Below are 23,606 nucleotides of genomic sequence, written 5' to 3'. Positions count from 1 at the left end.
GTGACAAAGTCATCCTACCTCAGTAAGTTCTTCCAAATGTGTCGACTCAACAGTAGGATCAGGATCATTTTCTGGTTAAAAAAAAAATTATTTTGGTATGCCCACATGATAATATAAATGCATTTTCTGGATTTCTACAAGTGTGTTCAAGTCAAACCGGGACGTTTTATTGTGTAGAATAACAGAACACCGTTACAAGAGTAAAAACTTCACTTTATTTCTTTATATATATAATCTCTGCTACACTAATGCACTTATCCCAGCGTTTCTCCCAGGTTTTCTCAGCATGCTTTACATCTAAAACCCCGGCCTCCCAGGAACTCCTTAATGCCCCAAACATGTGGAAATGGTTTGAAGCCAGGTCAGGACTATATGGGAAATGTGGCAATAAATCCCAGCCGAGTTCCTGTAATGTACAAGTGGTGTTGGTGAATGATTGTGTGTACAGATGTGTGACTTTTTCATGGATCAGGCGTTCCACAGTGGGCTCTGAGCCTCCTCAGTTGGGATCGCCAATACTGGATGTACAGCCCTTGTTAAAACATTCGAACCATTTAAATGTTCTACCAGGGCTGAGAGTCTCATCACCATACTGTGCTTGATGTTTACTATAAATAAACAATAGTCACGGTTTGACTTGAACACCCCTTGTATAAATGAGTGAGCAGGGTGTGTACTACCAGGGTCTTCCAGAGGCATGTCGACTATAACTTGGTCGCTCATCCGACCTGTTAGACCATTAGTGCAGAGCGCCACCACCTGGACAACGTAGCTGTTATTGGCCATCAAGTTGTGAATAATCGCTCCCTGTAGCAAGAATCAAAGCGTCAGCGCACACCCACACCAGATGATGATACAAGAAATCATCATAAATCACCATGACAGACAGCTTACCACGTCTTGATCACCATCTGTCAGGTACTGTCGTTTCTGAGCATTCTTCCCCTGAAGACTCTGGTAGGTGACGGAATATCTCTCGATGCTGGTGTCGTGGACGACCCGCGGCCTTTCCCACGTCACCATTATGCTGGTGTAGTTCTGTGGATCCGCCTGGACATTTTCTGGGTCTGAGCTGCACGCTGAGCACGAGAACGTTCGGTCAGAAAGCATGTTCGTTCCTACAGAGCTGTACAGACGTCTCGTACTGTAGCTCTGGTTGTATTAACCACAAAAAAGAAACACTAGGAAGACGAGAGGGGAAACTGCAGAGGAAAAAAGCCGGCTTGTGTGTCAAAGAGGGTTTTGTTAAAGTACAATGAAGAGAGCATGGACTAGTGTTCCAAAGTCTGAGGCCCTGTAGTACTGAATGATCAGCATCCGTCCACCCCCATGGAGAGGACACGCTTGGTTTGGGGGGGAACATTATAAATCAGAATGTGAGCATATTAAAAAAAAAAATTAAGTGTTAGAAGCTTTGTATATTCAAGCCAGTGAGATTTTGAAACGGATGTAAAAAGTAATGAGTGCAAGTGTGAGATTTTAAGAGCAGGACGGTCGAAGTGTGGAAAACAAAAGCGCTCATTGTGAGTGACTAATCATGGGGAAAGAATTAGAAGCAGAATATATAATGACAGACGTCTGGAATGTCTTTTATGGTATTTTAGGGGATGACAAAATGGGATAACCCAAGAAAAGCAGCACACACACACACACACACACACACACACAAAAAAAAACTTTTTCCACTACTTGAAAACAAAGGAAGGCCCATGCTGGGGGAAAAGAATGTTACTTAGCAACGCCAACAGAGAGGGGCATCAACTGAGTCTGAGAACACCAGAGTGACCTCAAAGCCTGAGCTACTTAGTTAGAGCACATGGTCCTATCAGGTAAACATCAGTAACATGTGTGTGTGAATGCACGTGTCTGTGTGTGTGTGTAAGTGTGTTATACGCACTAGGAGTGAGGACTTCCTCTGTGCCGGTGTAAGATGAGAAAACCTGTCCCAGGAACTGCTGCTGTTGATCCCTGTAGTTGTTCTGCAGGTAATCTGTCAGCATCACATATCCAGCCTGCTGCATGGTCATCACCTCACAGAATACCTCCAGCTACACACACACACATATTACTGTACATAAACCAATCAGCCATACCATTCAGACCACCCGCCTAATATGGAGTAGGTCCCCCCTTAAGTAGGTGTCACCATTCTGACCCCTTCCTATTGCTCTTCTTCAGACTACACGGGCTTTCATTCCCATATGCATCAGTGAGCCTTGGCCACCCATCACCCTGTCACCAGTTCAATAGTTTCCCTTCGTTGGATCACGTTTGGTGGGTCCTGACCACTGCAGACCAGGAAAATCCCACAAGAGCTGCAGTTTTGGAGTTGCTCTGACCCAGTTGGCTATCCATCATGATTGTGCCCTTGTCGAAGTCAATCCTTACAGTATGCTTGCCCATTTTTTCTGCTTCCAACACATCAACTCCAGGGAAAAAAAGTTCACATGCTGACTAATACTGTATATCCCACACACTTACGGGATCATCATTGTAATGAGATATTAAAAATATAGCTACTGAGAGAAGGTCCAAATTGTGAGGACCAAGTCAGAGCACCTCCATAACTGCAGCTCTTACTGATTTTTACCACAGATTATATAAGAACTGGACAAACCCTCCATGAAATCACTTTAGTTTTTTTTGAATAGTTGTTTGGAACATGTCAGTTGAAACATGCCTACTTACATCAGTTACCAGAAGCTAGCTAGCTTAGCTTTAGCATAGCTAAGTTGTTAAGGTGGCTAATGTTAACGTTACTTTGTATTTGATCAAACTCCGTCATCCAAACTCTACGCGTCGTCCCATGTCAACCCTACATTTCTTGTTGTAAGTTAAACTACAACACCTCTGGTTAACCAAAGTGACGCACCGCAGACAGCAAGCAGTCCGAAACTCCCACAACTGTATCGCCCACTCAAAAGGCCATCTGCCTAATTATGCATACTTTTATGGCTTAATATAATTTTAACTGGTTAAACTTAAAACTTTACCCCTGTTCAGCCATCATGAAGGGAAAATCTAGCTATGAACAACACAGTGTACCACTGTACCAGGCTGGAATCTATGGAAACTATCTAACTATCTATGGGGATTGACTCGCTTTCGCAGCCAGCGAAATTTGAGGAATTGCATGGTACACCCCTAGGTTTCCTCTCGCTCCATTTTAATACCATTTATTACTGCGTCAACCTGACTGCAGGACACATCACACTCACTCACCTTCTATACCGCTTTATCCTGTATTCAGGGTCACGCGGACCTGGAGCCAATCCCAGGAGGCAGGGTACACCCTGGACACAGTGGCAATCCATCGCAGGGCACACACATTCTCATTCACAAATTACAGGCAATTTTTTGGAAATGCTAATTAGCCTAATCTACATGTCTTTGGACTGTGGGAGGAAACCGGAGTACCTGGAGGAAACCCACTAAACACGGGGAGAACATGCAAACTCCATGCACATAGAGACGGGAATCAAACCTGGCGGGGAATCGAACCCGGACCCTGGAGGTGCAAGGCGACAGTGCTAACCACAGCACCACCTTGTCCTTGTGCCCCCAGGACACAAAACTACTGTAACAGCGTGGTCTTATAGCAAAAAAGAAAAATGCCTGTTTTTCTATGACCACTGGACACAGCAATCAGCTTTAAAGGGGGTCCTTTAGGATCAGAACCCTTTCAATTCCTTTGAAGGATCAGGAAGATAAGGTATTTATCAACCCATTTGTGGAGAAATTGAAAATTTGTGTGCAGAGCCAGAAAATCTATAATGACCAAGACCTTTTGTAATGCACTTACACAAACCTCAATTCTGATTTAAGACAGACATAAAAACACCCGTACTATCGCTTTAATACTTGACTTGAAACGGCCGGTCTCATTTTAGGGACATTCTGTTAACCTGCATAAGGAAATATCTATTTAATGTTAAGGGGTACAGAAATTACAGCACTGTGCAGACAAATGAGTGAACAATCATGATGCAACACAAGACACGACAAAAACAGTGTGAATAGTGTAGGCCAGTTTGTGTGCATGTAAGTGAACTGAAAATGCAGGATTACAAAAAAGCTCTGACCTGCGTCTCAGAAATTGGCACTGTTTCTTTGAAGACAATCCATGTCACTGTCTCTGTGCAGGGTGGCGTGGTGAGAGAGCCGTTGTAGATGAAATATTTGGCCGTCGACTCAGGCATTAGACCGAGCAGAGGAAAGGCCTCCAGTGGACTGCTCTTACCTTCACATCAAACGGAAAGAGATGCATGACTTTATATAGAACATGAAACCCTCTGTGTCTAGGAACATGATAATTCTGATGTTAAAGGTACATCTTTAATCAACCACAACACTAAACACCACCACCAGGTCAACTGAATAACATTGATTGTCAATTATACACAGTAAACCGGAGACAGGATCATGGGACCGAAACTCATTCATGCCATCTTTTTTTTGGTTCGATCCCAAAGAAAGTCCAATTTAACACTAATTCCAGTTTACAGGGATCAGAACACTCTGTGTGTCTGTGTATGAGACTTGATCGGCAAACACTTAAGGTTGTGGTCCCCAGATCTCAATCCAATCAACCACCAGACAAACAAGTCTGACCCATGGAGGCCCCACCTGGCAACGTACAGCACTTAAAGTATCTGCTGCTGAAGCCCTGGTGCCAGACACCACAACACACATTCAGAGGACTTGTGGAGTCGTGCCTCGAGGGGTGTTTTGGTGGCAGAAGGGGAACCGAATACCTACTGTATGTGGTTTTAATGTTATGGCTGATTGATGCATGTTATAAAGGTTATTGTAGAATGGAACAAAATTCATTTAAAGCGTATTTAAGCTTAGAAAAAAATATGAGTTTATCAAAGCTGAGAATGAGTTATTGAGATCAAGTTACAAATCGCATCACTTTCACGTGTCTCCAAAATATATATATACTGTATATTTAAACTATTTTTATATTTCTAATAGAGATGAACCAGACGATCAGGTTTTCATTTTGATCGAAAACCTACAGTAATGTTATAAGGAACGGGCTACATTTAATTATATGATAAACGTGTTAAACTTGGAACAAAATCTGGGGGAAATCAGGATATTTATAAAATCGTGATACATATAGAACCACACCAATGTATCGTGATAATATCGTATCGAGAGGTGACTGGTGATTCCCATTCCTTGTATCTACAGCCAGATCTATGCCATGATCATGCCGTGTTTTAGCTCAAACATCTTAAAAACATTAAACAACACACACTCTACGGCCTGATGAACAAAGTGATGGATATTTTGCTTTCTTATACAAGTAAAAAAAGATTGTAACAGTTTCCTTCACTGTTATTTTCCTTACCCTTGTCAATAACCGGTGCAAGCAAATCTGATTTTATTTGAACTGTACAGAATAATAATAAAAAAAGATAAATAGATTAAAAAAATACCGTATCGACTGACGGCGTTGACCCCATTGATTAAGGCGGCATAGTTCTCGTTATCCTCAATGCTCTCCTGTGAAAGCACGAACATCACTGAATTCAGAGGAAAAGCAATAATAATTAAAAACTCTGTACTGTTTGAACAGAGAAGCTCTGACTCACCTCGAACAGCACGGCCAGTGCAGTGAGTCTGCCATTACCCCTCAGAGCATCATCTACTGACCCAAACTCACTCTCCTCATAGCAGTAAATCTGCATCTGTGAGTGACAGTGAGCACCAGCATCAGTAAAGACATCAACCAGCATTTCAAACTAGTATTGAGCTTCTGTCTGGAAGTCGTCATTCATTTACACAGAGTTGAATAACAGTAGCTTTACTCAGCCTGAGAAGTGATGAAACTCATGTCGGTGGTGAAACTTGATGAAACACTTGATTGAAGCCAAAATAGTTTTTGTGCCAAATTTTACTCCCCTCCGTTAACAACGAAAAACCAGCAGATGTTACTGCAGATGTTATGCATATTTGTGTTGTTATAAAGCTTAATACTTTACAGGTTAGTTTTGCACTATGGCCAATAGCGAGTAGGTGAACCATAAAAAAAAACATATAAGAAACATATAAAATTTTTAATTTCTGAAAGAAATCCTGATCCTTCAACAAAATTGAGAACATCTTCATCCTAAACATTGTTTTACAATGCTATAATGTACACTATCCAATCACTCCAGCTGTCACATGCACTGGTAAAGTTATTTATTTAGAGGTGGCAGTGAAATCCTGGTGTTAACATGAGGCTAAGTGCTCCCTGTTTCTCATTGCATGATGGAATCCTCATTCAAATATTCTGAAAAATGGATTTTAACTAAGTTTTCTTATGAACAAACTCACACTGGCCATATCTCTCCAACCTGACATGATACAACATGATATACAGTAATAAACATAATGGAGCTTATTGAACCAGGTATCTGAAAATATGCATAACTTAAATCAACCATGTGACTTATTACCTGATTTAATATGACGTGTCACATGTTGTATTGCTAGATTAAGGCTAATGCTGCTAACCATTCTACTCAAAACTCAAAGTCAATTTTACTGATTTGTGATCTACTGTATGTAAACCATCCATCCATCATCCATCTAGAAAACTCTGTAGTCCAACTAGGGATTTATTCCCGTCTTGTATGACCGTGGTAGGACCTCCAGTCAACATTCACACACTTATTCAAACACTATGGGAAATTTGGGAATGGCAATACAGTAGGCCTAATCTGCATATCTTTGAACCGTGTCAGGAAACTGGAGTACCCAGAGGAAACCCACCAAGCACAGGGAGAACATGCAGACTCCCCACACACAGACCCCGAGTCGGGAATCGAACCCAGACCGTGGAAGAGCAAGGCGACAGTGCTGATCTATGTTTACATTGTGCGTAATTTAGGGCTTCCATTTAATATTATTTGTTATTATTGCACTTTTTGTACATAACTCTTCCTCTGTATATAATACTTCCCATTGCATACACTTATAATTCATTTGCTCATTTAAACTCATTATATTACCTTCCTCACTGTATAATGTTTACATATGCAAAATTCTTTGGCATGGTATACAATACCTTCCTTACTGTACCATCTGTAATCATTTGCTCATTTGCACCCATTGTAACTAATCTACCTCTCTGTATATTCTCTATATACCATTTATATATGCAAATTATTCTGCAGTGTGGAAATGCACTTCTGATTAGATGCTAACTGTATTTCGTTGCCTTGTACCCACATGTGCAGTGGCAATAAAGTTCAATCTAATCTAATCTAATCTAATCTGATTTAATCTAATAATGGAATCCATCCAGAGATCATTTAATGGGTAATGCTGGGAATCTAGAAAGCAGATTGGCTGCACTTTAATGTCAATCATAGCAACAGTAGCCAATCAGGGGCATCTGAGAGATTACGCAAGTGCTTTAATCCGAGTGTGTGACGTAAGCAGCAGTTTTGAAAAGATGTGGCCAGTAGTTGTTGCTTTAACAGAGACACTGATAAGAATTTGCTATAGCCAAGTCAAGAATGAAAATCAGGAAAAAAGTAATAATCAAAGACCGTTGTGATTAATGGAAGCTAACCCGACCTAGCTTCCCAAAATAATGCACAGGGAATCCTGTGACTGTTGACTGTGCACCATTAGTTTTCCAACCTGGAATTCCCACTTTGCACTTTCCCCACGGCGGATCCTGGGTTTTTTCTGAGATCTGAACACAACGGATAGGCATTAATCCTGATCTTGATCTCTTAATCCTATAATGCATCTGGGAGACCATGTTGCCGTGTTCGATGAGTGTGTTTAGATGTCTCGACCTGACTCTTACTTCTAAAGGGAACTTGTAGCCATTAAGGCTGTGCTCTGAGCCGTCAGATGAGGCGTTGCAGCGGCCCCAGTGGAACGTGATCTTGGCTACTCTGAAGCGTGACCGCAGTCCTCCTCCGCTGATGTAGTACTCTCCGTTCACACTGATAACCACTAAGAAATGCAAGAACAGAAAAACACACACAAACACACAATTATATAGTTAACGTTCTGGTATGAAGAGCCACTCAGTTCCTCTATGGTTACTGCGGGATTGTGAGAAAAGACAAGCAGTTCAGGATCTATGGACTCGTATAAAAATCCATGTTAATCCAACCCGTTTTTCCGTCGTTGCTGATGGTAGAGTCCGACATGAGCTGCTCCCAGTTCTCCAGCTGCAAGTCCTGGTACTGCACCTGAACCTGCGTGAAGTTCTCGTCGATGTTGATGGGCGACTGCCTGGCCCCATTGCAGGAGCGGTACTTCTTTACCCAGTGCTGCTGGTTCAGGGTTCCTGCAGAGATCCAAACACGTACTGTACATTTGTTTCATCTTAATTCTCCAGCCTGGAGTGTTTGAGTGCTTCAGAGGACATAAGGACATTATGGATTTTACTCCAAATCCCTGCCCTTGGATCAGTGAGTTTAATCTAAGCTGAATTAGGATGAATGAAGGGATTATGTGAGTAAAGTTAAATTCAAGGTCAGCGAGATCCAGCTGTGTGGGAATGGCCGCTTTACATTCAATATCTCACAACTTTTTTTTTTTTTTTTAAGCTAAAACCTAAAACTTAGCCAAAACCCAACCTACACAACAGTGTTGCATGCAAATCGAATGATTTCCGAAAAATTTTAAATAAAGAAGGATGTTATTGCTACTGCGAATGATGCAAGGGAAATAATTCTAGACAAAACGTCTAGTCCAATCCATCTGTAATAAGACTTAACATTTTCAATCATTTCAAAAACATTTCAGTCATCTTACACCATACACTACAAACAAGTTTGATTACAAACTGATGTTCTCTCTGTACTAAAAGAAAGTGGGTTGTTCACACACAAACTGTAAAAGCTCTCTATAATCCCCTCCCACACTAATGCACTTATGCCAGTGTTTCACTAGCGCTTGGACACCATCAAGGTAGAAAGTTTTCTCTGGAGCCATGATTGGACTGTCTGCTAAATGTCTCAAACTCTGGCCTCCCAGGAACTCCTTTAATGGCCAAAACATGAGGACATGGCTTGGAGCGAGGTCAGGACTGTCTGACTTCCTGTAATGTGCAAGTGGTGCTGGTGAATGATGGTGTGTCCAGTTCCTACAGACAGAAGCGTCTCTTAATGCTAGTTGGTGACAAGTTTTCAAGGATCAGGCGTTTCACTTGCTGAATGTTCACGGAAATGACTGCATTGGGGCTCCGAGCCACGTCAATCAGGCCTTCTTTCAAATGTTTGTACCATTCGAATGTTTTACCGTGACTAAGACGGTAAGTCTCATCACTGTACTATACTCGAAGTCTTTTGTAAATGTCAATCGCTTTTCTTTCGGGTTTCTTAGGCTTTTATTTACCAGGAATTTGACAACGAAACATTTCTACTTGGTTATTATCATGATACTTGTTGCTCTACATAAGGACGTGGCGTATCCTGAAAGACCTTGGGTATATCTTGCACGAGGGGCCAATCTATCACAAGGCACACACACATACATACACGCTCATTCACCCACTACGGGCAAATTTTGATCTGCATGTCTTCTGAATGTAGGAGAAAAGCAGAGTATCAGGAGGAAACCCACCAAGCACGGGGAGAACATGCAAACTCCATGCACACAGACACCGAGGTGATAATCGAACCCATACCCTGGTGATGCAAGCCAACCACATGAGGACACATTTCAGTAAATATCCGCTCGAGTCAATCAATCTACCCGTTCTCCTTCACCTTCCCTTTCACTTGTTTATTTTTCATTTCATATAACACCTGCTATGCCACCAGGAAACCTACTGAATGGATTGAAAATACTATCAGTCACCTCGTAGCAGAGTGTGAAATAAATCACCATGACTATACGGTTCAGCGCACGTAGCACCAGGCAGAAGGAAATGGGTTTTCACAAGCTTGTACATGGAAAACAAATATGCCACTCACACCCCCACGTAGTTCAGCGCCTTACACACACACACACACACACATCCTGTTGAGTAATAGCGTAGCTTAAAGACCACGCTGCGTCCTCAGCCTCCATTATCACCTCACTTTTCATTATAATTCGACTTCACTGTCGCTCCACACAGCCTGAGATCTAATTAGCGCATCTCTACAGCCTCCTGCTTCCTCTGTGTGTTATGGACCCGTGCGTCCTGCATGGTGTGCATGGGATGGAAGCACTAACCAGGCCGAGCATATTCGGAGAGGTTTAAATCGCTGTGTGGTGCGAGCTGTGACGGAAAGGTGAAGCTCTTTAATGCCAGAGTGTCTCATCTGGCCCCCGCGGCGGCGCACAACACCGCGATGACATGCCATAATCAGCCGCAGTCCTCGCTGCTATGGTTACAAACAGCGAAGGCATTTCATTTCGGAGGAGGCTAGCACGCAGAAGGCGCTTAGGAATACACGGAAGACACTGGACACACACACACACACAGCTCACGCTGATGCTGTCCTTATAGCAGGATCCTGATTTAATAGCTATGCTCATAGAACTCTGATCATTAATAATGAACAGGATACAGTGTACAGGAGAAACAGATCAAGAGACGAATCTTTTGTCGTGCTTTAGTCTAGTCTCCTGATTTTTTAAGTGTTTTTAAAAGACTGCCTCGATTAGGAGGTGTGTCAGGTCCCGCCGCGGCTGAATGAGAAAAAAGGAGGTTTTTGTGCGGTGGAGTAATGTGTGTTTCTGCCCTCCCTTTTGCTCTTTGGGAGTCCTGGGATTAGGCCTGTGTTGGTCCCACTCTTTCACATGTTAATATATTTATTCACAGTTCAGTGCACACACACACTGTCGGCCGTCCCTCCTCCTCTCCAGGCCACTCCAGAAAACAGCTTTTCCAGCTCATGAAAAAGTTCCACAACGCCGTCGAGAAGAGGAGGTTCTCTATGCTACAAACACCACATGGTTTAATAACTTTATATTTCTGTATGTGATGTCATATAAAAAAAAGAAATCAGCAATACCTTTTTTTTCTTTCCTTTTGAACATGTAAAAAAGTTTAGATGTATGTTTATGTCAATTGTTAGGGGGGGGGTTCAAGTCAAAGCGGGACTTTTTGATCAATAAAGGCGTAAAAGCGATTGGCATTTACAGAAGACTTACAGAAGGTGCAAACATTTTAAAGTAGGCCGTATGGCTGTGTATGACGATTCCGGCCCACTGCAGTCATTCTCGTGAACATTTAGCGAGAGAAACGGCAGTTCCTTGAAAATGTGGGAACTGTACACACAATCATTTATGAACACCACTTGCCCCTCTACAGTCCTGATCTCGCTTCAAGCCAGGAGTTCCTGGGAGGCCAGTGTTTAGATGTCAAGCAGACAAGCAGTTTAGATGTCATGACTCTGGTGTACTGAGAAAACCTTTTACCTTAATGGTATCCGAGCACTAGTGAAACACTGGGAGAAGTGCATTACCGTATCAGCGGATTATATCGAGAAATAAAGGGAGTTTTTACTCTCATAGACTGTTCTGCTATTCTATACTGTACAGATAAAAAGTCACCTCCTGGACAGCCAAAGAGACGTTACTTACTTACTTGCAAAAGAACCCATCCTCAACTGGGTGATGCACATGTCTTTCCTTAATGTTTTGATTGGTTGTATATGGAAAAACTTGATTTTAGTGTTGGAAATTGGTAATATTTTTGGCTGGCTGGAACGGATTATCTGCATTTACATTATTTCCTATAGGACAAGGCGTTTCGCAGTACGAAATATAATCTTAAGAACTCAACTCTGGAACAGATTAAATTCCTATAGCGCCACTGTATAAGATTAGATATAGCACAAGATCAAAACACCTATTTATGAGTCTCGGTCTAATCTGATCCTTTACTACAGAATTCCACAATGTTCAGGCCATTTTCTTGCAGTGTGCTAACGCCGGTCATTTACCTAAAGGCATCTCCTGTCTCCTAAATGCCACGCACTTATACTGATCGTTCATTCGGCACACAGCCAGCAGTCAGACGCTGACCATGACACTGATCCCGCTTTATCCCTTTCCATCAGGGAACTTTATATCCTCAAGCAGCCCAGAGGAAGAAGTCAGAGTTATAAAAGCCCCTGAGACAACGGGAGGATTTGTTCCCGAGGCACTCACCTGTGTAAGACCAGTCCACGTCCTCGGTAAATCTGTGCTGCTCCCTCTGGTATTTACTGCTTAGACCGACTAGAAGAGAGACAAAAGATAAAGATTAAGCACAGACACTGAACAGGATGATGTTATGTTTCTGTTAGGATAGTTGCAGTCGTTTCTCGGACTCCTTCACAGCAGCACTATCACTTTGAACGCGCTGAGAATGAAAATGACTCATTATCATTTAAATTCTTCATGGGACCTGTTGCTGTTTTCCCCCCTCGAACAAACCGAGACAACACATCGCTGTCATGTTTGGTTTGCACATACACACCCAGACCTCACACAACCCAGACACATTCATGCACAGATTTTAAGACACGACATGAAAATACTGAGATCAAAAGGCTTGCGCTCGAGCAATAAAGCTATAAATCACACGCCAGCTTTTCCTTTCAAGCAACACACAGCGCCTTGCTTTTCCGCATGAACAAACACCGCAAAAATCACACGTGGCAGTCTGCACATTGAGCCCCAAATGTTTCAAATTTGGGTCAAAACCTGACCCAAAACATTACAGGCTATAGCTGAGGCCACATTTCAACATTACCTGGTGCAGAACGACATCTAAAAATAGAGTTATACTATATACTTGTAGAATGGGGTCCCAACCCACAGCCAACTGGGAAATGCCAATCAAAGGTGTTCCATGTACAGAGATTGGAGGCAAGATTCGAACCCCCAAACCTGGAGGTGTGAGGCAACAGTCATAACTAACCATGTGCAAAATAACGACTGGCAACGATCAGAAATGAACTCAACCAAATGCAGGTATTAAAGTTGCGGAAGGGAATTTCTACTACATGACGTCAAACTGGGTGGCACGGTGGTGTAGTGGTTAGCACTGTTGCCTTGCACCTCCAGGGTCTGGGTTTGATTCCCGGCTAGGCTCGTTTCCCGTCTCTGTGTACATGGAGTTTGTATGTTCTCCCTGTGCTTGGTGGGTTTTCTGACATTCCCAAATTGCCCATGATGTGTGTGTGACCTGCAATGGATTGGCACCCTGTCCAGGGTGTACCCTGCCCTGTGCCCTAAGCCTCCTGGGATAGGCTCCAGGTCACCGTGACCCTGAATACAGGATAAAGCGGTATAGATGATGAGTGAGTGATGAAGGCAAACTGTTCCACATCATGGATTAAAAAAACATTTTATGCCCTAGAATCTCAAAAATAATTTCTTTAAATTATGCCTTATGCATATAGTAATGACTTGGAGGAATGCTTTGTTGAAGGATGAATGTCATACTTTTCTAAATCTTAGCTCAGGTCATGTTTCCAAGAGAGCTCTTTAAGATCTGCCATAGCAGTCACCAACACCTCACTCACTAACCACACAAACAGGACTTTTGATTGTGCAGTTCTGAGCGTTAAAAACTCTCTTTATTTCTCTTTATAATACTAAAGATTTATCTTTCTGTACTATTCGCACTTATCCCAGTGTTTGACTAGTGCTTGGACCGCATCAAGGTAGAAAGTTTTCTCAGTACACCCCAGCTCCCTGCTTCATGTCTAAAATGCTGGCCGTCCAGGAACTCCATTACCGCCCCAGACCAGAAATTTCATCACAAGTCCTGGTTTGACTTGAACACCCTCTATAGTCTATCCATGAATGCAACGCCACTTTTTAAAACTCTCTATACATTTTTTCAGTGAAGCTGAAGGCCTAAGGTCAGGCTAAGGTCAGCTCGGTCATGACCCTTTAAACAGAGAGAGTTCTTTCAAAAAGTAGTTCTTTGTTCTAACAAAACACCTTCTGGCTATAATTCAGAGTGACACGACAACAGCATCAACCAGAGCTCAATTACTCCTCCATGGAAAACCCCAAAACTTGGATTTTACAGCCAGTAAAAGAAATGTAGCAAAAAATCTATCCATCAAGTCTTTGAATTTGTTCAAAGCTACAGGAAACCTCACTTCGACAGGCTGACCCTAAGACACGAGATGCAGAATAAACTGTATACTGTATCCTGCCATAAAACTGAAATACAACCCCAGAGTCAGGTCATGGTGGTTTAAGTCAGAAAATATTTGCTGGAGGATCGAATGTTGTCTTTCAGACTAATGTAAGTGTGTGGATGGATAATGTACATCAACATTCCCGATATGAGAGACCTGATACTGCATACGTCTTACACAAGTAAAGAGGCGTGCTGTGTGTGTGTGTGTGTGTGTGTGTGTGTGTGTGTGTGTGTGTGGGAAACACCTGTTGCACAAGGGCAGGTGGAACAACTGAACAGCTCTACCATGGACGCTGCTAATTCAATTAAGAACTTTTGGATTATTTTTAATCACCAGTGTAGAGAAACATTGCACATAATATAAATATAAAGCTTTAGAATTGCATGGATTTACAGTACTTGATAAGTCTTAAGCCAAGCCTCATTCTTTTCATATTCAATTAAATCAAAGGATAAAGATTAAATGAAAGAAATAAGAACAAATGTTTTGCTGTAAAGTGCATAAAGATAGAAATGAAAATTGTTTCCAGCGACCTCATGTCCCCTCCCGTCTGTTCCAACCGCTCAGCATTCAGCATCAGCAGTGTACTACTGTAATCACCAGCCTGATCATCTCTCATCATCTGCCCCTGTCTCTCACTGGTTCATGCTGTAAGTTAGATATTTTTATGCTTGAATGATTCATAGGTCACTGTGTGGTTTAATAAACAAACGCATTTCTTTATAACTGCTCAGGTACAGGGACTGGACTGAAAATGAGAGACAAAAAAAAGGGAAGACTGGAGAACTGTTCCTCAAGACCACATTAGAAATACAAGAACGGAAGCAAAATATGAAGGAATGAAGAGTCATGACTTATTCACAGTAATGTATAATTTATGTATGCAGATGTTTTATTTGTTATTCTGTAGACCAAAGGAGCCTTAATGTCAGAACATGCATCCATCTAGGAACCTCTGTAATCCAACGGTAAGTGTTGTATTTGTTCCCGCTTTTACGACTGTGGTAGGACCTCCGGGCAACATCCACACACTACGGGCAATTTGGGAACACCAATTCGTCTAACCTGCATGTCTTTGGACTGTGGGAGGAAACCCACCAAGCACAGGGAGAACATGCAAACCCCATGCACACAGACCTGAGATGAGAATCAAACCCTCAACCTTGGACATGCAAGGCGACAATGCTAACCACTAAGCTAATTATTTAATCGTTTGTTTTCATCCAGCCATCTAGGAAAGACTGTAGACCAAACCGGGACTGTGGAGGCCAGTGGTGACCCATTGTATCTATTCACATTTTTACAGCTGTGCCAGGACCTCCAGGCAACATTCACACTCGCACAGTCACACACTACAGGGAAATCGGGGACATCAGTTATCCTAACCTGCATGTGTTTGGACTGTTGGAGGAAACCCCCCAAGCACGGGGAGAACATGCAGACTCCATGCACATAGACCCCGAGGAAGGCAGAATTTGAACCTGGAACCTGGTGACAGTGCTAACCATTACGCCACTGTACTTAGGTACATGAATACACTTTCTCCATCGTTATTAAAAGAAAATCGCTCCGGAAAATCAGACTGGCAGTATAATGAAATGCGGCGCTACAGTCAGCACTACACCCGGCACCAACACCACCGCTGTGTGCCAACTTCATATCAGATTCAGATACCATGTATAATAGCAACAAACTGATAAAAAAAAAATTCTATATTAAATTTTTGAAAATGAAATTTCTGCAATTTCTTTTACATTATATTCTACTTCCAGTGCATTCGAGAAAATACACGCTGCTCTTCTTCTTTTCTGAATATCCCCTGATGAGGATGATTTACGATACTGTCTCTGTACTAGACTTCTGTTATGTTGGGAAGTTGCCTAAGGTCAGGGTTAACATCCAGGCATTATGACTTTAGGATTTGAAAGAGATACGAGGCTATACATCACATGAACCAAAATACAGTCCTAGGAATGCGCTTCAGTGTGAAGAATCAGTGTGTGTGTGTGTGTGTGTGTGTGTGTGTGTGAGTGCACTATGGAGCAGCGTGAGTGATTTCATTATTGCATGCATGGGTACGTATGTGCATCGACTATGTGTTCCAGACCAGCTGTTAGCATGAGGGACTGAGGTCAAGTGATATCCAATAAGCATGAGAACGCAGGACCGGTTGCTAAAAGTGAGAACGCTGAGCAACAGCTGTGAGCTTTAGGATCTCTGGAAACAGCATCACAGCTCCTACCCTGGCATTCAGTCTGCTCGAGCGGCTTAGCGTCTATAAATCACGTCCTCTTTTTTTAGGGTTGTTGAATTATATGATGGACCATATAAACTAAAATCATGCAATTAAAATTAAGACAAGGCGTATTGAGAAGCTGCTGGATTTCTTCCGCTTGATTAAAGAGCATCTCCTGGCATTTACAAACTTCTGTTCTACTTTCACCGCCACTTAAGGTCACCAGAGGAACTGACACAGCTGAAACATCACTCTGCCGTCCTAAATGTCGGCATGTGGAACCGGTGAGGAGCCAACGCCGGTCCTTCCAGCTCCGCCGGTGCCGATGATACACGACGCTTTTCATCACGGCGTATCCGACAGGGAGCGGGTCTCTAATCAGCATGCAGGACATGCCGAAGGAAACTCCTAGACAACACGCAGGACCGGCCATGGCGTCCTGCCACTGGAACTTCCTGCACCGCCACATCCATCGCCATGGTCACAGGCTCAGCCCCCTTTGTAATCTCCTTTTATTCCTCCTCAGTAATAGATATATTGTTCAACACCCAGGACACTTCTTCTTCTTAAGCCGTAGATTCATGAAATTTATTTTACATAAACAATCATTTCAGTGTTCGTGAATAAAAAGAAAAAAAGAAGAGGAAGAAAACGCGTGATCTAAACAGATCTAACAGACCAGGATGCTTTGTGCTTCGTTACAGACAGGGTCGAGATCCTTCCTGACATTAACTCACTTGACAAAGTCCCCGAGGACAAGCAGTCATGAGTCAAGTGTACCGTAGGTACAGGACAACTTCCTGTAGACCTTTAAAACCACAGCGCTGTGGGTTCTTCTTTTCATTTCTAAACATTTACAGTGATTATCGTGATTTTCGGTGCGCTTACCATCACAAAGAGTCATACAAGGGAGGGGCGTTCAAGTCAAACCGGGACTTTTGATCACAGTTCTGGTGAATGAAGAGTTAAATCAATTTACATTTATAGAAAACTTCAAACTTTTAATAAAGAAGGCTGTATGTGACGATCCCGGCCGAGGCGGCGCGGAGATCACTGCTGTCGTTCACGTGACTAGAACACCTAATCACATAACTTGTCACCAATTTGAAGAAGCGACATAGGTACAGGGTGTAGGTTCAAACCCCACCACCACCACCATGTTGCCCCCGTTGAGCCCTTGACCAAGGCCCTTAACCGTCAACTGCTCAGTTGCATCATGAGATGAAAATATAAGTCACTCTGGATAAAAGCATCTGGAAAAAGGTTGTAAATGTAACATCAGACGCATCTGTCTGGGGAAACTGTACACACAATAATTCACCAACACCACTTGCACATTACAGGAACTCGCCCTCATCCACCGTACTGTCCTGATCTCGCTCCAAGACCGTTAAAGGAGTTCCTTGGAGGCCAGCGTGTCAGACGTGAAGCAGGATGAGTTTGATCATGACTACTGAGAAATCTTTCTACCTTAATGGTGTCCAAGCACTAGTGGGATAAGTGCATTAGTGTAGCAGCCGATTATATAGAGAAATAAAGGGAGTTTTATTCTTGTAAAAATCCCAGTTTGACTCGAACACCATTGTGGTGTCATTTGCATTATAGAATAATACTGAAAGTAATTATGTCAAGCACAATAATGTGGTTCTGTCAGGCTAATCAAGGCCTCATCTGTTCATACCCACAGGACGAGCTTGAACTATTAAAGAGCAAAATAACTGGCTTCTGTAATAACTGCCACTTCTACTGACTGGGTTAAAAAGAAAACGTTTTTAACTGAATTTAATACTCCTTTCCTTTTCTACAGCTTCCTCAATCTGAGCGCTCGCACTTGAGCAGATTGTATTCCTCAGGCAGAGAGGGAAAAAAAAAAAACTTATCTTGCTTCACTTTAAAAGCAGCAACATGATGCCGTGCGCACGAGGAAGGAAAGTTGAATTCTGGCAGCGTTTCCTTTTAAAATGTAAGAAAAAGATTAATCTCGTGTGTGTGTGTGTGTGTGTGTGTGTGCGTAAGGTCTTACAGAGACACTGCTCAGCGTGGAGTGTACGGCTCAATCAAAAATTCAAGAGCGTGTTTCATAACACCGGTTGATGCTGCCATGGCAACAGACATAGTGCACGATGTAAGGTTTCATCGAGCGTGTGTATCATGAACGCTCCATCGCCATGGTAAACGCGGCGCCGTCAGAAATCATAGAGCACATACAGTACTGTAGGGCATGTCGTGCTACTGAGGTGGTCATGGGATGCTTTAATTTCAGAAATAAAGGGGGGAAAAAGTTACATTTTATTAAAGGATCTGAGAGTCTTAAGTACAAAATCCATGCAATATGATCGCTCCAGGCTGCATCTTTTTCCATGGTCGAGCTGTACAGTAAATCAATAACCAGAGATGCTGAATGTATAATGGATCTATTAATAAGATCAGGATGCACGATAATAATAATAATAATAATAATAATAATAATAATAATAATGTCATTTTGTGCATGCTCGAGCTAAATATGACCGAAAGCTTTCCTTATGTCGTCTATTTCTAGCAGTGAATGTTCAGTTCATGCTGCCAAAAATTATTTAGGGCAAAGACACAGAGGCTAGAAAACTGCATTAGGCTGAAGCACATAAAGCTCTTCATGAGATTCTGCTATGAAATATTGAACGCCTATGAAACAGCCTGTGCTGCACGCTTTAGAGAAATACACGGCTGATAGACAGTAATGCAGAATGACAAACATACAGTAGCATGCTTTATCACCCTTCCTCCGTATCCGTGCTTAAGTGTTGTGAGAGACTGAAGCTCTAAAGTGCGGGCTGAGAGATTCCACACACTGTAGGTCAAACCCACTGATGTAATGTTTATACGTTACGGCTGAGTGGTTAACCTGATTGAGTGCAGGCGTGTGAAGTCCTTTTCATTCAATAAAAGGAATTACGTTTCATTTTTTTTTTCATCTCAATTGCAATGTGACATGAGATGTACTGAATGAGACAGATGCTCCCCGAGGCCATATTCCAGCCCGCGAGCGCTCATAGTCCTCCTATGGTTCGCTGAATGAATACACAGTGGGTTAAGTGATGTAGCATGTGCCAGGTCACAGACACAAACTGAGCGCACAGCTGCCGTCATTCACAAGAGGCACTAAATCCATATATACAGTAAGACTACTGCAGTATTCTTACTGATCTGGCTTGAACTTGTTGTTTGTCGTTTTGATGGATCAGGAGATTAAAGTTGATATCAGTGGATGAGACTTGCAGTGGCGCAGAAGGGCAGATGGGAGACGGCGGTTCACCTCGTTCCAGCAGATGGCACAGACACCATGATATCCTACCTCCAGCCAGAAACTCAGTATTGTGTGGATATCAAATAATATTTCACTTTCAGTTTAATGCATGGACAGCTCTATCCTGATTAGTCACGCTGATGTCCTCCACGCGCTGGGCCAAACCGAGACAATTTAACTCTTTTATACTTGGAGACCCGTTCTGGATTCCCACACTTTACGGTATATTTGAAATGAAACACTGCCTGTGACATTAAAGTGGGAATGTCAGGGAAGCCATAAGTCACCGGACAGCTGGCAGCTCAGTTGTCAGTCGGCCAGCTGTACGCTACAGTACGACACTACATACATCACCGCTTCGCGCTCAAAGCCGTAACACTGGATTTTACGGTATCTGGACTCCGTCGCTGCTCTTAACTGTAACATTTATTAATACTGTTTTTAGCCCAGAAATCTCCACTTCCTGAAGGGACAGACAAATACTCTGTTAGACCTGGAGAGATGCAAACCAGAGACATTTTTGTCTGACTGTGCAATCTGCAACACTGGCAAAGTAGTTCAAGACAAATGCAAGTAATTATCAGGAAAACGTTATACAGTACTAAATTCAGTCGACTACAAAATCTCATAAAGAGTTTAATATGTATGTGAGGTCAGTCACATACATATTAAACATATTAACATATTAACATATTAATACATAACAGTGAAGAAACTGCATGATCTGGGGGGAAAAACTGACAGCAGGGACATTTCTAAAGAGAATGGATATACAGATGTAATGTATAGCATTGTTCATAACTAAACATTTTCAAAACAAACAAACAAACAAACAAACAAACAAACAAACAAACAAACAAAAAAGTCTGCAGCTGACCCTGAAGCTGACCCAGGGAACATCTCTCACCTCACTGAAGACAAAAAGCTCCTGAACATTAACAAGAACTCATTAATGTATTAGATGCTTGAGTTCATGGAAGCTGAGAACCTCTCGTACAGTACATCACTTTAACCTGTCCCAGGAGATTTAGGGCACAAGGGTGAGAACAGCTCGGATGGGGTGCCAACCCATCACAGGGAACACACACGCAATTGGGAAATGCTGATCTGCATGTTTTTAGGACCGTGGTGGGGAAACCGAGGAACCCGGACGAAACCCACCAAGCACGGGGAGAACATGCAAACTCCACACGCGCAGACCCGAGGTGGGAACCGAACCCGAACCATGGAGGTGCAAGGCGACAATGCTTATCATATAGATAGATAAATGGATAGATACATATGTAGAGTCAGCCAGAAAACTGTATACCCACTCCAGGAGAAAAAAAATTGTATGTTGTATATTATATTAATATAAAATTAATAATGTTGTCATATATCGATACATAATGTATAGCAATAAATTAAAATTTTAAATTATGTATACAAGTTTTTCTTTTCATGTAGTGTGTATACATTTTTTTGCCTGAGACACCAACCATAGTGTTGTTTGATCCAAAAACTCATCAGATTGAAATGTAAAAAGAAAAAAAATAATGAAAAAATTATAAACTATGACGTATTTCATTATGTTAGTAAATAAACATTTTAAATTCCAAGACAGGGAACCAAAACAACCTAAACAATAAAAAACCAACCTGTGAGAATGCAGTACAGTGAGACTGTAATGTAATGCACGAGTTGCTTTTGATGTTCCAATAATAACAATAATAATAACTACACAGATATTTATTTAAAAAAGTTCCAATTCTGCATTGTAACTAACGGTACTGTAAGTGCGTCTCTAACTGAGACCAGAGTGTCCCCCTGCGTCCTCACGTCTCTGTTCCAGATGCGCAGCTTCTTACCTACTGATCCCATGATGCACAGCTGGAAGATCAAAAGGCAAAAGCCGCTTTTTATCCGATACATTGTGGCGCGGTTGGGCTTTGAAGTGACGAGCCTTAGCGCAGAGTCGGCGTGCTGTAGTGAGGATGCTACAGGAGGTCCATGTCGATGCTCTCACTCTCTCTCTCTCTCTCTCTCTCGGTCTTCCTCACTCAGTCTTCCTCACTCAGTATTCCTCACCACACTGCGCGCTAGACGCACTGTCCCCGATATGGAGCGCCACACGGCTCAGAAACGCGCCAGATCCTCCCCTGCGCTTCACACTGACCCTACCGACAGAAACGCGTTGTGGGATTTGGAGTGGGCGTGGCCGAGAGTGAAGAATCCAAACAGTCACCTTATCATATCCATAGTCTAATTTTATTGGTCACGTGTACAAACATACACAGTAGAATATGCAGTGAGATAGTTATATGACTGTTCATGATTTAAAAAAAAAAAAAGAGAAATATATATATATATATATATATATATATATATTTGTAGATTTTTTTTTTTTTTACAAATTTACATTTTTTCTTCAATATTTTCTATATTTTGTTAGATTGTAAATGTCCATATTTGTACAGTATATTTTTATTTTTATCCTAGTTAAATTTATTTTCTATCGTATTTCTTTTTATTCATATTTATTTTTTATCTATAAGCTTTTCTTTTTTACGGTCACTGTCGGTCGCATACAGTAAGCATTTCACTGCATATCGTACTGTGTATAACTGTGTATGTGTAGTCCTCTAGTCTGTTTAGTGTGTCTTGTCTCGTCTGGTTTGTATCCCCTGTCTGTATTGTATTAGTTTTTATAATCCCTTGTCAGTGTATTTTAAAAAAAAATATTTTATGAGCACGCTCCAATGTAAAGCCAACTTCCTTTGTTCATGTTTTGTTTGGTTTAACATTAAAAAGACTTGTTCACCTCATCCCTCTCTGCATCTATGCCTTGCCACACCTCAGCCCACAGTCCAACACCCAACAGTACGTGACATAAACGGTGGTTGTGAAACTGTTGTATAAAAATGATACATATAGGTACGGTATGAAGGAGCAGTCTGAGTACTGAAGATGTCATTGCCATGCTGATATTCAAGATAACAGAACTCCCTCTTATGTGAAGTAACTTACTTGCTGTTAAAATACCAAATCATTTATATCATTATTATTGGATTTTAGCTAAACATTAGCTAGAACTTGAAAACTCCCTTTTTTGTTAATGTCAAATATGTTGTTCTGTTGCATGTAGTAATGAAATTACATGGTAATTCCTTTTAAAGGTCAACTTTACCGTGGGGGAAACGTAGGCAAAGTGTAAGTCATGGTGTTCATTCCGAACCTCACTGATACAAAAACAAAATTAGCAACCTGCAGCTGCTTATACTGATTGAATGTTTATTTGTGGATAAAATAGTAAAGATAAATTCTGAGCATCAAAAAGCATAAAAAGGCACAAAAATTATGGAAACTATAAAAACAGAAAAAGATAGCAGAAATAAAAAGACTGATGTTATGTCATCCTTACTATCCAAAATGTTTAATTCAATTGATGGATGTTGTTTATATGGTTTGTACAGGACTGATTCAGACACGTCACATCCATAACGTGAAAATATCACACGCACAACACCAGTTTATCCTAAATCATTTATTTCAAAATTGACATTTTTATATCCACACTTTGTTTGTTTATTTATATTTCTTCATGATACAAATAGAGCGCTTTCTGCATCTGTTTTTAACACTCACCGATTGTGAATAACCTCCGCTGTCTGTTTAATGTCACTTCTATAAGATTAATAAAATGCTGGATATTTTCGAACGTTACAATATATTAAAACATTTTTTTTGGTGAAGAGATTAAATTAACTGTACTGCAGATTAATTCACTGATACATCAATATGATTTTATTAATTTACCAATATGGGAAGGAGAAGAGGGGTGAGTACTAAATGTCTCCAAGGGCCTCTGAGTGACTTTGGGCCTCTAAAAATGCTATGAAAGTTGAAATCTGTTGGCACGGTCAAAGTTTGCTGGCAAAAATATTTTGCTTTCATGGGTTCCAGAATCTCTCATGGCGCCTCTGCCAATATGAGTCTAAAG

General features: G+C 41.6%; 1 protein-coding gene across 2 annotated transcripts in view; it reads right to left on the bottom strand.

The window, feature by feature from the left end:
• ptprz1b (protein tyrosine phosphatase receptor type Z1b) overlaps window positions 1-21,680 on the bottom strand; it is a 39,888-nt gene extending 18,208 nt beyond the window's left edge. For both annotated transcript variants that reach the window (XM_053508480.1, XM_053508481.1), the window contains exons 1-11: window positions 21,475-21,680; window positions 12,112-12,180; window positions 8,132-8,308; window positions 7,817-7,968; window positions 5,604-5,699; window positions 5,448-5,514; window positions 4,083-4,240; window positions 1,898-2,048; window positions 895-1,079; window positions 681-807; window positions 19-71 (exon numbers count right to left, since the gene is read on the bottom strand). In XM_053508480.1, coding sequence (XP_053364455.1) covers window positions 19-71; window positions 681-807; window positions 895-1,079; window positions 1,898-2,048; window positions 4,083-4,240; window positions 5,448-5,514; window positions 5,604-5,699; window positions 7,817-7,968; window positions 8,132-8,308; window positions 12,112-12,180; window positions 21,475-21,538 — 1,299 coding nt within the window. In that variant the 5' untranslated portion in view covers window positions 21,539-21,680. The remainder of the gene's footprint in view (window positions 1-18; window positions 72-680; window positions 808-894; window positions 1,080-1,897; window positions 2,049-4,082; window positions 4,241-5,447; window positions 5,515-5,603; window positions 5,700-7,816; window positions 7,969-8,131; window positions 8,309-12,111; window positions 12,181-21,474) is intronic.
• Between the last annotated feature and the right edge of the window lie 1,926 nt (window positions 21,681-23,606).

Source organism: Clarias gariepinus, chromosome 12 (assembly GCF_024256425.1).
Source record: "Clarias gariepinus isolate MV-2021 ecotype Netherlands chromosome 12, CGAR_prim_01v2, whole genome shotgun sequence".
Classification (NCBI taxonomy): domain Eukaryota; kingdom Metazoa; phylum Chordata; class Actinopteri; order Siluriformes; family Clariidae; genus Clarias; species Clarias gariepinus.
The sequence above is the reverse complement of the archived record's forward strand: the minus strand, read 5'-3'. Positions and strand labels throughout refer to the sequence as shown.